Source organism: Echinops telfairi, unplaced genomic scaffold (assembly GCF_000313985.2).
Source record: "Echinops telfairi isolate 266 unplaced genomic scaffold, ASM31398v2 ScPeMD7_53;HRSCAF=182, whole genome shotgun sequence".
Lineage (NCBI taxonomy): Eukaryota > Metazoa > Chordata > Mammalia > Afrosoricida > Tenrecidae > Echinops > Echinops telfairi.
Genome location: NW_022103951.1, coordinates 19,569,897 through 19,581,415, shown reverse-complemented (window position 1 = coordinate 19,581,415; position 11,519 = coordinate 19,569,897). Strand labels below are relative to the sequence as shown.

Sequence of the window (11,519 nt, the reverse complement as noted above, 5' to 3'; positions counted from 1 at the left end):
CCCTTTGTGGTAGCAGGTGCACCTGACCCAAGCCAGGCTATATTAGTCCCCTCATAGGCTAGAGGATGAATAAGGAAGATTGGAGAAGAACCGATGCCTTTGATTGGGGTGTTGGAAGAGCATATTGAAAGAGCCACGGGCTGCCTGAGAAACCAACAAATCTGTCCTGATGGAGGTACAGACAGAATGTTCCTTACAAATGAGGATGGCAAGACTTCCTCCTTGAACGTATTATCAGGAGCGAATAGTCCCTGGACAATGATACATGCTTGGTAAATTAGAGAGTCAGAAAAAATGTAGAATACTTTCCAGGAGATGGATTCACACAGTGGCTGCAACAATGGGCCCAAACATGACTACAATTGTGAATATTGCACAGGACCACACAGTGTTTCCTTCTGTACACGGGGTTACTATGAGTCAGAAATGACTTGGTAGCATCCCACAGCAGCAACAACTGCCTGTTGTTATATTTCTTTGGCAGATTGCTTCTGTCCAAATGAATTAACGTCATTTGAATTTCATTTTACTTTGCGTTGTACATTTTGTATGTAATGTAAAATCCTTCTCTGTTTTTAGTGGGCATTAGTGACAAACAATAAACACTTATACTTACTATAGACTTGTCCAACAATCTTTTATGAGGGTAGCTGAGGCCCAGGCAGGGAAAGGCATGGTCACATTCAGAGGCATGTTGGAGCTGAGCCATCACTAAAACCCAGGTGCCCTACTTCCAGTGTAGTGTTCCCCACATCACCCTTCATTGTGATACAGGATCATTCCTAACCCTTTGAAAATACTGGGATGTAAGAGTAGTTAACTGCTTCTTACATTTAAAAATGTTATTGTAATGGAAGAATGAATGAGTTTAAAACCCTGTTGATTTCTATTTAGTACTCTGAAGTCAGAGAGCAGAACTCATTCATTAGTCTTGGTAGGACATGTACCTTATATGATTTGTTAACCTAATGAAAAGCAGAAAGAAACAGTTCCCGAGTTGATGTAAATATGAAGACTCTGTGAAGTTTAATGTTCTGTGAAGTTCCATGTTCAATTGTTGTCTCTCAGTTTGGAAATAAGTGACCTGGGTTTTGCTTACTAGGGTCAAATATCCAAGGTACGCTGCAGCCTGATGCATGCTAGAAAATATTTGGCACAATTGTTTCTCTGAGGGTGAAATGAATCAACAGCATTGGGGAGTTTGAAACTTTTATTCTATATCCATTACGGAATATGTGACTAGGGGGTTCCCTCTCTAGTCATGGTCAGAACCTGCAAGCAGATATCCGTTTGTAGATGTGGTAGGCAGGCCCACCTTTCTGTGAAAACCCTTTGCAATGATTGCCCGAGAGCTCTGAGAATGTGATGGACTATCACTCCCATGACTAGACTATGCTGCATAGCACAGTTGACATTAAGAAAGGGACATTCAGTGTAGTGGGCCTGACCTAACCGGGTGAACCCTTGGGAAGAATAAGGCTCTTTCTTGTGAAAGGACTTTACATTTGCTTCAGCTATTCACCACAGCGTACAAGCACTTCTAGTATCATAGGGCCGGGTCCCCATTTGACAGACACCAAGGAAACAAGAATCTCAATCCTCCAACTATCAAGGAACCGGACTCAGCCAACAACCCAAATGGTCTTTGAGTTAGTTAATTGTGCCAGCCTGGCCGATAATCACATGTGGGGCTGGTTGAAAGGCGGAGGGATAAATGGGTGGTGAAGCCTCGCCTTTCTAGTTCTCGGGTCTCTTGTTTTGTGATGGTTGCACCGGGTGCAGCTGCCTTAGCAGTTCCCTGCTTCAGCTTGCAAGATTGACTTCCTACAAGACATCCCCAAGGAGAAGGAAGCTACATGGACCTATCCCGGTGCAGCCCTGGGTGCTGGAGCAGCCGTGTGGAGACCCCTGCTAGTGCTGAGATGCTTGTTCGTTCACTGACTCAGCTTTCCTCCTGCAGTCGGCATCATCGCCTCTGTTTTGTGAGCTGGAGGACTTTGTGGACTGGTGTTGGGTTAATGGGTTAATGTTGGACTTGTGGGCTTGGGCAGCTTTGGGTTGGGATGTTTTCACGATGCACCTTTTCTTTACATAAAACTCTCTTATACATGAGTTGCTGTGGATTTGTTTCTCCAAAGTACCTAGATGAATACAGTCTTAGACATGGTTCCATCCCAAATGTCACCTGATAACAATGCATCCCATTAACAGGACAGCTAGAGAGTGAAGGCCTGGACACAGAGCACAGACGAGGTGCAGCTCTTGTTTCCAGGACTGTAATATTTGTGGCAGGTGGGCATACTCACCATCATGCTAACAAGGGTCCAAGACTGTAGTCTTTACGGAAACAGGTTGCCACATTTTTCTTCCGTGGAGCAGCCAATTAGATCAAACTGCCGAATTTGTGGTTAGCAACTTAATCACTGCACCACCAGGATTCCTTTACTGATGATTAGCTATGTAGAAATAGCACAGAAACTCTAGCCTTTCCAAGAAAGAATGCACTGAAAAATCAAAGCAAATTTTCCATGGATTCCAAAGCGATCACTAGCTATAGGTTTAAAGAACATGTCATGGAACAATGACTAGGCTAGAACACTTATCATTCTAATACCACTCATCAATAATCACTAATAACAGATCAATTATTCAGCCAGCTAAGACTAACTTCTGGGTTAGTTTGCAAGCAATTCTCTTTTGGGTGAATAAACACGACAAGAAATTCAACAAATTTTGACTCAAGAATTGTGTGAACATCTGTGTCAGAGACCTTGGCTGAAGAGTTCCCTTACTGGGGGCATCTTCAGCTGATCTGTTTGAGGAGAGTGTTAAGCTGTTAAAGGGATTGAGTCATTTAATATTGTCACATAAGTTGGTAACTGTGAGTCAGAACTGACTCAATGGTACACAAAACAATTTGGTTTCTCCTGGAATACTTTGAAAGTTAGACAAATGGATATATAATGGCTTTGAATCTACAATCTACCTTTCTAGGCAATAAGGCAAGTCAAATATAGAGATCATCTCAAGGAAACCAAAGGGTGACTAGCAAAATAGTCTATCTATAGACATGTTGTAGCTACTAATATCAAAAGGAATGATATAATTAGATAATTAAGATCATGTAGCCTTTAAAGGATGAATACATACCGATAATGTACCTGTTCGATGACTGTCAGTTTGGTGGGGCTTTCTGATGTCTACAGTATCAATAAACAAAGAACCAATAGATACAAATTAATCTGATAAAGCTTAACCTATAATCTGCCAGGCTCATCTAATAGGTTCTTTTTTTTTCTCTTCTCAGTATTATTGCATACGTTCAAGGATGCCTTTGATAACATAATTTTATATAAATTCTATGCCTGTAAATTTGGAAAGTCAATTGAAATGATTCAACTTTTTTAAAAACATAAATGACTAAATGGGTCCATGAAGAAATAGAAATTAAAGAATAAATGTATTTGAATAATGTAACTGAAACTTTCATCCAACTTTAAATCACATACAGACTATTTCATGACCAACCAAATGGTGAATGTGCCCCAACAAGTCAGTTCTGATGAACAAGTACCACCTTATGGAATGATGGAAAATTACTGGCTCGTGTGAACAGGCTAGCTATCCTGAACAATGGTCAGCTGATGATACCGCACCACCACCACCACCCTATAAAGGAACAGTTCAGCCAAGCTCACTGAGATGGAGACAAGTATCCTCAATAAATGCTTAGCGAATATGAGACAGCAGGGAAATAAATGAAGAAATAGGATGTGCCCAAAGAATACAAAAGGCATTTCAAAATATTGTGAATTAAAATCTACAACATTTACAGAGGGAGGAGAGCTGTCAATCACATGCTAAAGAGCAAGCCTTTCATATGCAACACTAGTTCACAGTACATAATAAACTTTATCAAACTTATACTGGACGGGAATTTACAGTTTGTCAGATCGGCAGCAAACATACCTACACGTGAAATATTAAAAGCATTCCCAAATAAATTCCAGACCAAGACAGAAGGACGGCACAGTCTGGAATGTATGGCCAGTACCCAGCCATATACAATAACAGCAAAGTACATCAAAAGTATGAATAATGAAAATAGAAAATATGATCATGTAATTTAAAAAATCCCAAAGGGTTAGTTCACAAAATATTGATGTATACAAGAAACCTGTAAAACGTTTATGAGGCAATGAATGTAAAAATGCACTTTACACAATTGACGTGTGTATGGATTGTGATAAGAGTTGTATGAGCCCCCGATAAAATGATTTAAAAAAAACGTTTATGAATTTCTTTTCCATTAAGGTGATTCTCTGTATTGTTTTGTCACGGCTTTAATTTTTTGGTTTTGGTTTTGTATGTTTTTCTGTATACGAAATCCAAGATCAATAAATCTATGGAGACAGTGATTGCATGCGTAGTTTCCGGGGGGTGGCGGAGGGGGTTGACTCGGTAGGTGGGTATGTGTGTGTGGGTGTGTGGGGGGGAGGATGGAGAAATGGGAAGCTAACAAGAATGAGTACAAGAAAGAAGAAAGTGCCTTAAAATTAAGTGCTTGAGCTGGCTGCCTGCCGTGCAGCTTGAAGGTGTGTGTGCAGGTGGATATGTGTGTGTGTGGAGGGGGTTGACTCGGTAGGTGGGTATGTGTGTGTGTGTGTGTGGGGGGGAGGATGGAGAAATGGGAAGCTAACAAGAATGAGTACAAGAAAGAAGAAAGTGCCTTAAAATTAAGTGTGGTGCCGATTGCACGACTCTTTTTGAGAAGATTAATCTATTGAATTGTATGATGTGTGAATTACGTGTCAATAAATCTGTGCTGTTGTTGTCCACAAACTTTTTAATGTCCCCTCATGGAAGAAGCCTCAGAAAGCTGGCGGGGAAGATCAGGACGGCCACTCAAACTAAATGCAGGGACTCGGAACATGTCAAGGGAAATCCACGATTCAAAAACAGCAGCTACATATAAAATCATGCCTTTGATACATAAACTTAAAAAATAGTCAGGATCTCTATGGAGGCAAGGATACAAACTTGCTGTTAGAATTAATCAAAAGAACAAGGTTGGATACAACGTTTATTAGTGAAGAACAGAACACAAAAAGACTGTCTAAACCTAAGCCAATCTCAGTGCTTCCTGGTCAATTCTGACTCACAGCGACCCAGTTCCTCTCAACTCCTTGACCAGTTTACTGCCTCACCTGAAGGAGGTGGACTCGGATCAGCAGAGAAGAGGTCCCTACAAGAATCAAGGTAAGGTGTTGAGTGAGGCCTGGGGGGGATTCCATGCATTCTGAAGAGAGGGGCCCAGGGTTCTCTCCCTCAGAACTTTGACCCTCAGAGCCCCTACTGTCTGCATTGGGAGGTTCCCCCGGCATGGCTGCTAGGCTCAGGTTCCCCCTTACTTCGTCTGTTGGGCAAATGGGGGTCTTGACATCGCTGGGCGATTCTATTTATGGCTTTCAGGAGTCAATAAGGCCTCTGTACATTCTGTGGAGCAGAACGTAGGTGACTCGGCAGTGCCTCCCCTCATGTGAGCCCAGTAACCCCCGAACTGGGGGATCTGGAGCAGTGGTTCTCAACCTTCCTAATGCTGCGGCCCTTTAATGTGGATCCTCACGTGGTGGTGATGCCCCAAACCTAAAATTATTTTCGATGCTACTTCATAACTGTAATTTTGCTACTGTTGTGAATTGGGCCACCCCTATGAAAGGATCATTCGACTCCCAAAGGGCTGGAGACCCACAGGTTGAGGACCCCTGATGTGGTGGCTGTGCTGAGTGGCACTTTGTTCTAAGAGCCAAAGCTTAAGATCTAGAGAAGAAGTCTGAGGTCCCACAAGGTCTCAAAGTATGTATCTCAAGTAAGAACTGAGTGGACTTAACTTGCTCCCATGTCAAAATAGACCAGCCCCTAAGACATCATCACGGGTCCGGTAGGCACAATTGTAGAGCATTAGGAAGTAAAGATGATAGTAAAGTCATAGAAAACATGAGAGATAGAAGAGATAATGGTGTCAGACACATTTCATGGTAGCATGCTCACCTCAGCCTTACTTGGTGGTCCACGTGGGGAGAGAGAGAGAGAGAGAGAGAGAGAGAGAGAGAGAGAGAGAGATATTTATGACTAACCTAGGCTTTTATATTCTCTGGGGACGTTCAAGCCCCCTAACTACAGGTGAGGACATAGATCACAGGAAAGGTTGTGCTATAGGTTATACAGTAATGGGAGGGGGGTGATCTAGGGGTATCCACGCAATAGGAAGAGGAGGGATTGGGGTATGCATGTGACAAGATGGGCAGATCCTAGATTCAGGATGGCAGCCTAACTTTGGATGTCACTGAGCTCGTTTGACCTGTTCTCTGGCACACTATAGACACCATTATCAGTAGGGTGTACACCCACCCTACAGGGACCAAACTGATGGCCACAAGTCTTTAGGGAGAAGCAGCCCATTGTCCTTAACAGCAGGAAGTGGGCCCTACCTGTGGTGTGACCAGACAGTAGTCTGGCAACTGACGGCCTTCAGGGAGGTAACGACAATCATTCACCATTAGCTGCAAGCAGTGTCCTAAGTCTAACATATATTTGGGGGAGACGACCTGGGAGACATCTTTCTGTTTCCCACACTCCCAGGACAGAGGAAGCCCAATAGAGCCCCACCCTGATGATCAGCTCCTGGGAGGCCGGAGACATGCTTGTTAGACCCAATGCTCCCTGACTTTGTCCAGGGAGGCTGTGGGAAGTGAGGCTTTTGTCCGACACCGACAGTCTGAGATCAGGAGAGTGATGAATCCGAAGACCAGCCAGGAATCCAAGTGAGTATTCTGAGCTGACAACCCCGAAAAGAACAAACAAGGCCTCAGAGTCCTGCCCAACCCCTACTTGTGGGTTTCTGATGCAGTACTGTCAAGGGAAGGCAAACTGCTGAAGTAGCTTTCTTGGAGCTAGGGTTGAAGCTCCCTTCTGAGTCTCCACCCATCTCTTCCTTTTCTTCTAGACTGAGCTTTTCACCAGTGCCTGTCTGTGCTCCGCATCAGAAATCATGCCTCGTGGCCGGAAGAGTAAGCGCCGAGCACGAGCATGGGAGAAAAAGCGCCAGGCCCAAGATGAGACCAAAGCCCTAGAGGATGTTCAGGCTACTGCAGCAAACTCCCCCTCCCTGAATTTAGCCACCGCAGGGACACAGGACACTCTGCTGTCTATCCAGGGAGCCTCAGCTGCATCTTTCACAGATTCAGATGCAGGTACGCAGGGACAGCTTGCTTGCTCCCCTCAGGCCAGTAGTAGCCTAAGCAAAGATCCTTTAACAAAGAAGGCGGTCTTATTGGTAAAGTTCCTGATAGAGAAGTATCAAATGGAAGAGCCAGTCACGAAGGCAGACATGGTGAATTCTGTTGTCAAAGAATACAAAAATCACTTCACTGAGATCCTCAAGAGAGCCTCTGAGCACCTGGAGCTGGCCTTTGATGTTGAATTGAAGGAAGTGGATCCCATCAGGCACTGCTATGCCTTTATCGACAAACTGGATGTCAGCATGAATGAAATGATTCCAAAAGAAAACAGCCTGCGCCAGAGTGGCTTCCTGATGCTGGTGCTGAGTGTGATCTTCCTGAAGGACAGCTGTGCCTCCGAGGAGGAGGTCTGGGAAGCGCTGAATATGATTGGGGTATATGCTGACAGGAAACACTGCATCTATGGAGACCCTAAGAAAGTCCTAACCCAAGATCTTGTGCAGCTGAAGTACCTGGAGTGCCGGCAGGTGCCCAACAGTGGTGCTCCACGCTATGAATTCCTGTGGGGCCCCAGAGCCTACGCTGAAACCACCAGGATGAAAGTCCTGGAATTCTTGGGCAACGTCAGTGACACCACACCCAATGCTTTTCCACCCTGGTGGGAAGAGGCTTTGAGCGAGGATGAAGAGGGAATGTAAGCCCGAATTGCAGCCAGGGCTCAGAACAGAGCCAGAGCAGCTGCTCCTCCGGACCCGAGTGAAAGCTAAAAATGAAGGATTCTTCACGTTTTGGTTGAAAGAGACTGGCAATATTCTAGTAGTGGTGGGTCAGGTTAGAGGGGGAAAAACATATATATATCCTCTTTTAATTCCTGTTCTACATGTACAACTTGGAATTTCACCTTTATTTCCCCTTTTTGGAAGAAATTTTAAATGTTGAAATCTGAGACAAATTATTTTGTTTATATAAAAAATAAAAGACAGCCAACATTATTTGAGTAGTGACCTGCCTGGATGGAACTGGAGAAAACACACGGTCTATATAATCTATGTGTTTTTGTTTTGCGTAGGTAACTATGAGTGCTTTCTGCCTCCTCCCTGCCTTTCTTCCTCTTGTTCTCAAAGGCAATTCCTGTAAGTAGAACGCTTTAAAAGGATTCAGAATCCAGATTCATGAATGGCTTTGACTATAAGTTTACTGCTGCTTATTAGATCTAAGAGTCAGAAGTCTGTTATCCTGCAGAAAAATCTGATAAACTTTCCTTCATATTTAGTGATCCAGAACAAGATAGGAAGGCATTGGAATAGGCACTTCCTTGGAAATGTGAACGACATCAGCAGCAAATAGTTGGGGTCAAGAAAGAGAGAAAGTCAGAGATGGTGAGTTCTTAGTTTGCCACATCAGTTCTATCTTGTTATTTAGTGAACATAAAAGAGACACACCTGGCTTATTCAACATTAAGAGAAATAAAACTTTTAATAAATTGGAACATATGTTCACTGGCTCACTCATTCCTCACACTAATTATCCACATCTGCTTTTGGAAGGGAATCTTGTTAGCAGTGGGAACAGTAGGGTATAAAAGGCCCAGCCCCTGCCCTGAGAATTTTACAGTCTAGAAGCAGCATACCCACCGGGACGATGACCAAATCACCAGTCAAACCTGTATGACAAATCTGAAGAAACTGAAGATGAGAAAGCTGGTGGTGGTGTGGGAGAGCCTGGGGTGGTAGAGGTGGGGGCGTGGGAGAGTGGGGAGCAGGGGTTATTGGGGAAGGTGAGGTTTGGGGCTTCTATACTTTTAAGTTAAACTGAGTATGGGGCACTGGATGATGGCGCCAGATGAGGTTATGGGAGGCCACTCACCCCAGCGATGTGCTGCACACCTGAGAGACAAACCCCAGGAATCAAACACTGATTCTGAGATGGATTTTGTGTTCATCAATAAACCAGAGGAAACTCTCCTGCAGGGAAGACTTTGGAGGTGTCCAGTGCTCTTGCTCCAGTGCACTTGAACCAGAGCACAAACTAGGTGAATGCACAGGGTCTCCAGGGAGTTTCCAAGAAGTAAAGACTTTCCTTTGCAGTGAGATGCCCAGATAGATTACTGGGCTGTTAGCCTTGGCCCTGGCCTAGGAGAGCCAGAGCTTAGTTTAATAAAATGAAAAACTACTCGCTGGCATCATGTCGAAGCCAGCTCATAGGGGCCCCATAGGACAGTGCAGCATTGCACTCATGAGTTTCTGAGACTAACTCTTTGAGTAGAAAGCCCTGTCTCTTCCAAAGAGAAGCTGGTGGTTTTGAACTTCTGACCTTGTGGTTAACAGCTCAGTGCATAACCACTTGTTCCCTGGTCTGGAAGAACCCAAGCCACTCCATTAAAAGGACATTTCAATCATGTAAATCTTTGGTGTGATTTGGCAAACTCAAAGGGAGGGTTGATTTTCTGGCTCGGGTGAAAGGAGTGAAAGTAAGCACGGTTTACAAGGAAGGGCTGTGGGGAAGGAGGAGAACAGTTAATGCTTCAAACCCAGGGCCAACAATGAGAATAGAGGTACCAGGAGGATAAGGGGAATGTGAGTTGAGAAAGGGGGCATCGATCACAAGGATCAACATATAACCCTCTTCCAGGGGTACAAACAACAGAAAAGTGGGTGAAGGGCAGCAGTGGACAATGTAAAATGTGAAAATAATATATAACTTCTCAAGGGTTCATGAGGGAGGGTGGGTGGATTGGGGGAGATAAGGAGCTCAAGTAGAAAGAAAATGCTTTGAAAATGATTACAGCATATGTACAAGTACGCTTGACACAATGCATGATTGTGTGAATTGTGATAAGTGATGTAAGAGCCCCAAATAAAAGTATTTAATGAAAACAAAATCCATTCTAGAAGCTCTGAATTGCATCCAAGTGTCAAAGCCTCCCCACCCCCAAATTAAACCACATGTGTTCTAATGGGGAAACTTTTTTGACATGCGAAGCAGAAGTGTTGACTGATTTGGTGTTATTTTCCCTAGAAAGCTACATATTCTGAGTCAAAAGAAAATCTCCAGAAAATAGTGTGGTAGAATGTAGGGCAAAAAAATCTTCGGAGTTATGATGGCCAATCACTAAGGACCTGGTGTTTGCCCCAAACGTCTCTGGGATGTGTCCACCTCTCCATTCTCTCCTGCTCAGAAGGCTGCCCCTGGTCCCCATGGAACAGGCTGCAGGTATCACCTCCTATTCCCTGTTAACACTGCCCACGCTCTGACACAAAAAGATGCTACTCCCTTCTGGCGGTCCATGCCGACCCAGAGCAGCCCTGTGGGACAGGTAGAACTGCCCCTGCGGGTTTCTCAGGCTAAAACTCTGTAGGAGAGTAGAAAGCCTCACCTTTCTCCCACAGAGTGGCTGTTGCGGTCACCCCTGTTCATAACCCACTCTGCTACCAGAGCATCTCTGACTCAGAGGCTCCAGGTCCCTGAAGATGTCCCAAGTATGTATCCCTCTATCCTTGATGGAAGCTTATACGCTTGAGTATTGCCCCTCCCAGCTCCACCCACACCAGCCATCAGCTCACACTCCTAAAATGTATTACAAATTAAGAGACTGCTTTTTTAAAAATAGATCTTGCCCACAATACACTGGTCCTTGGGATATCAACTGAGGGCCTCCATGAGTCAGAATTGACTGGAGGACAACTCTTTCTGCTTTTTCTCCTATTCAGAGACAAACACTAAGAGCTGTATTGAGATGCTGGGACCACATGCTGGGAGCCGCCTTGCTCTCTGAGATAACTGATAGCAGAGACCCCTTGCCAACCACAGTGATTGCTATGTGCACAAGAACTAACGCTTTCTTTGTTTGGCCTCAGTGTTCAAGTTTTCTCTGTCACTTGTTCTTGTTAAGTTCCATCAGGTTGGTTCAGACCTATAGCAACCCTCTGTCCAACTGAACAAAGCACCACCCAGTCCTCGGCCATGCTCATAATGGTTCTTGGGCTTCAGTTCGTGGTTGCAGCCACTGTGTCAATTGGTCTACCTGAGGGTCTTCTTCCTTTTCACAGCCCCTCTACTTTACCAAGCATGATGCCCTTCTCCAGGGACTGGTCTCTCCTGGCAACTTGTCCAAGGAACGTACGAGGAAATCTCAACATCCTCAATTCACATGAGCGGTCTAGCTGCACTTCTTCCAAAACTGAGCTGTTTGTTTTTCTAGCAATCCATGGTATTTCCAATATTCTTGACAACACCACAAGACAAACGCATCTAAGAACTACTTGATGGTGCAGTCCA

The 11,519-nt window shown here is 44.4% G+C and overlaps 1 protein-coding gene across 1 annotated transcript; it reads left to right on the top strand.

The window, feature by feature from the left end:
• Window positions 1-7,051: 7,051 nt before the first annotated feature.
• LOC101658241 (melanoma-associated antigen B18-like) lies at window positions 7,052-7,939 on the top strand. The gene has a single exon (XM_013008691.1). It carries the CDS (start codon window positions 7,052-7,054, stop codon window positions 7,937-7,939), a length of 888 nt encoding a protein of 295 aa, XP_012864145.1.
• The last annotated feature ends 3,580 nt before the right edge of the window (window positions 7,940-11,519 follow it).

What these genes read in the sequence shown, in the direction of transcription:
- LOC101658241 (XM_013008691.1), top strand. Translation starts at nt 7,052, where the DNA reads ATGCCTCGTGGCCGGAAGAGTAAGCGCCGAGCACGAGCATGGGAGAAA.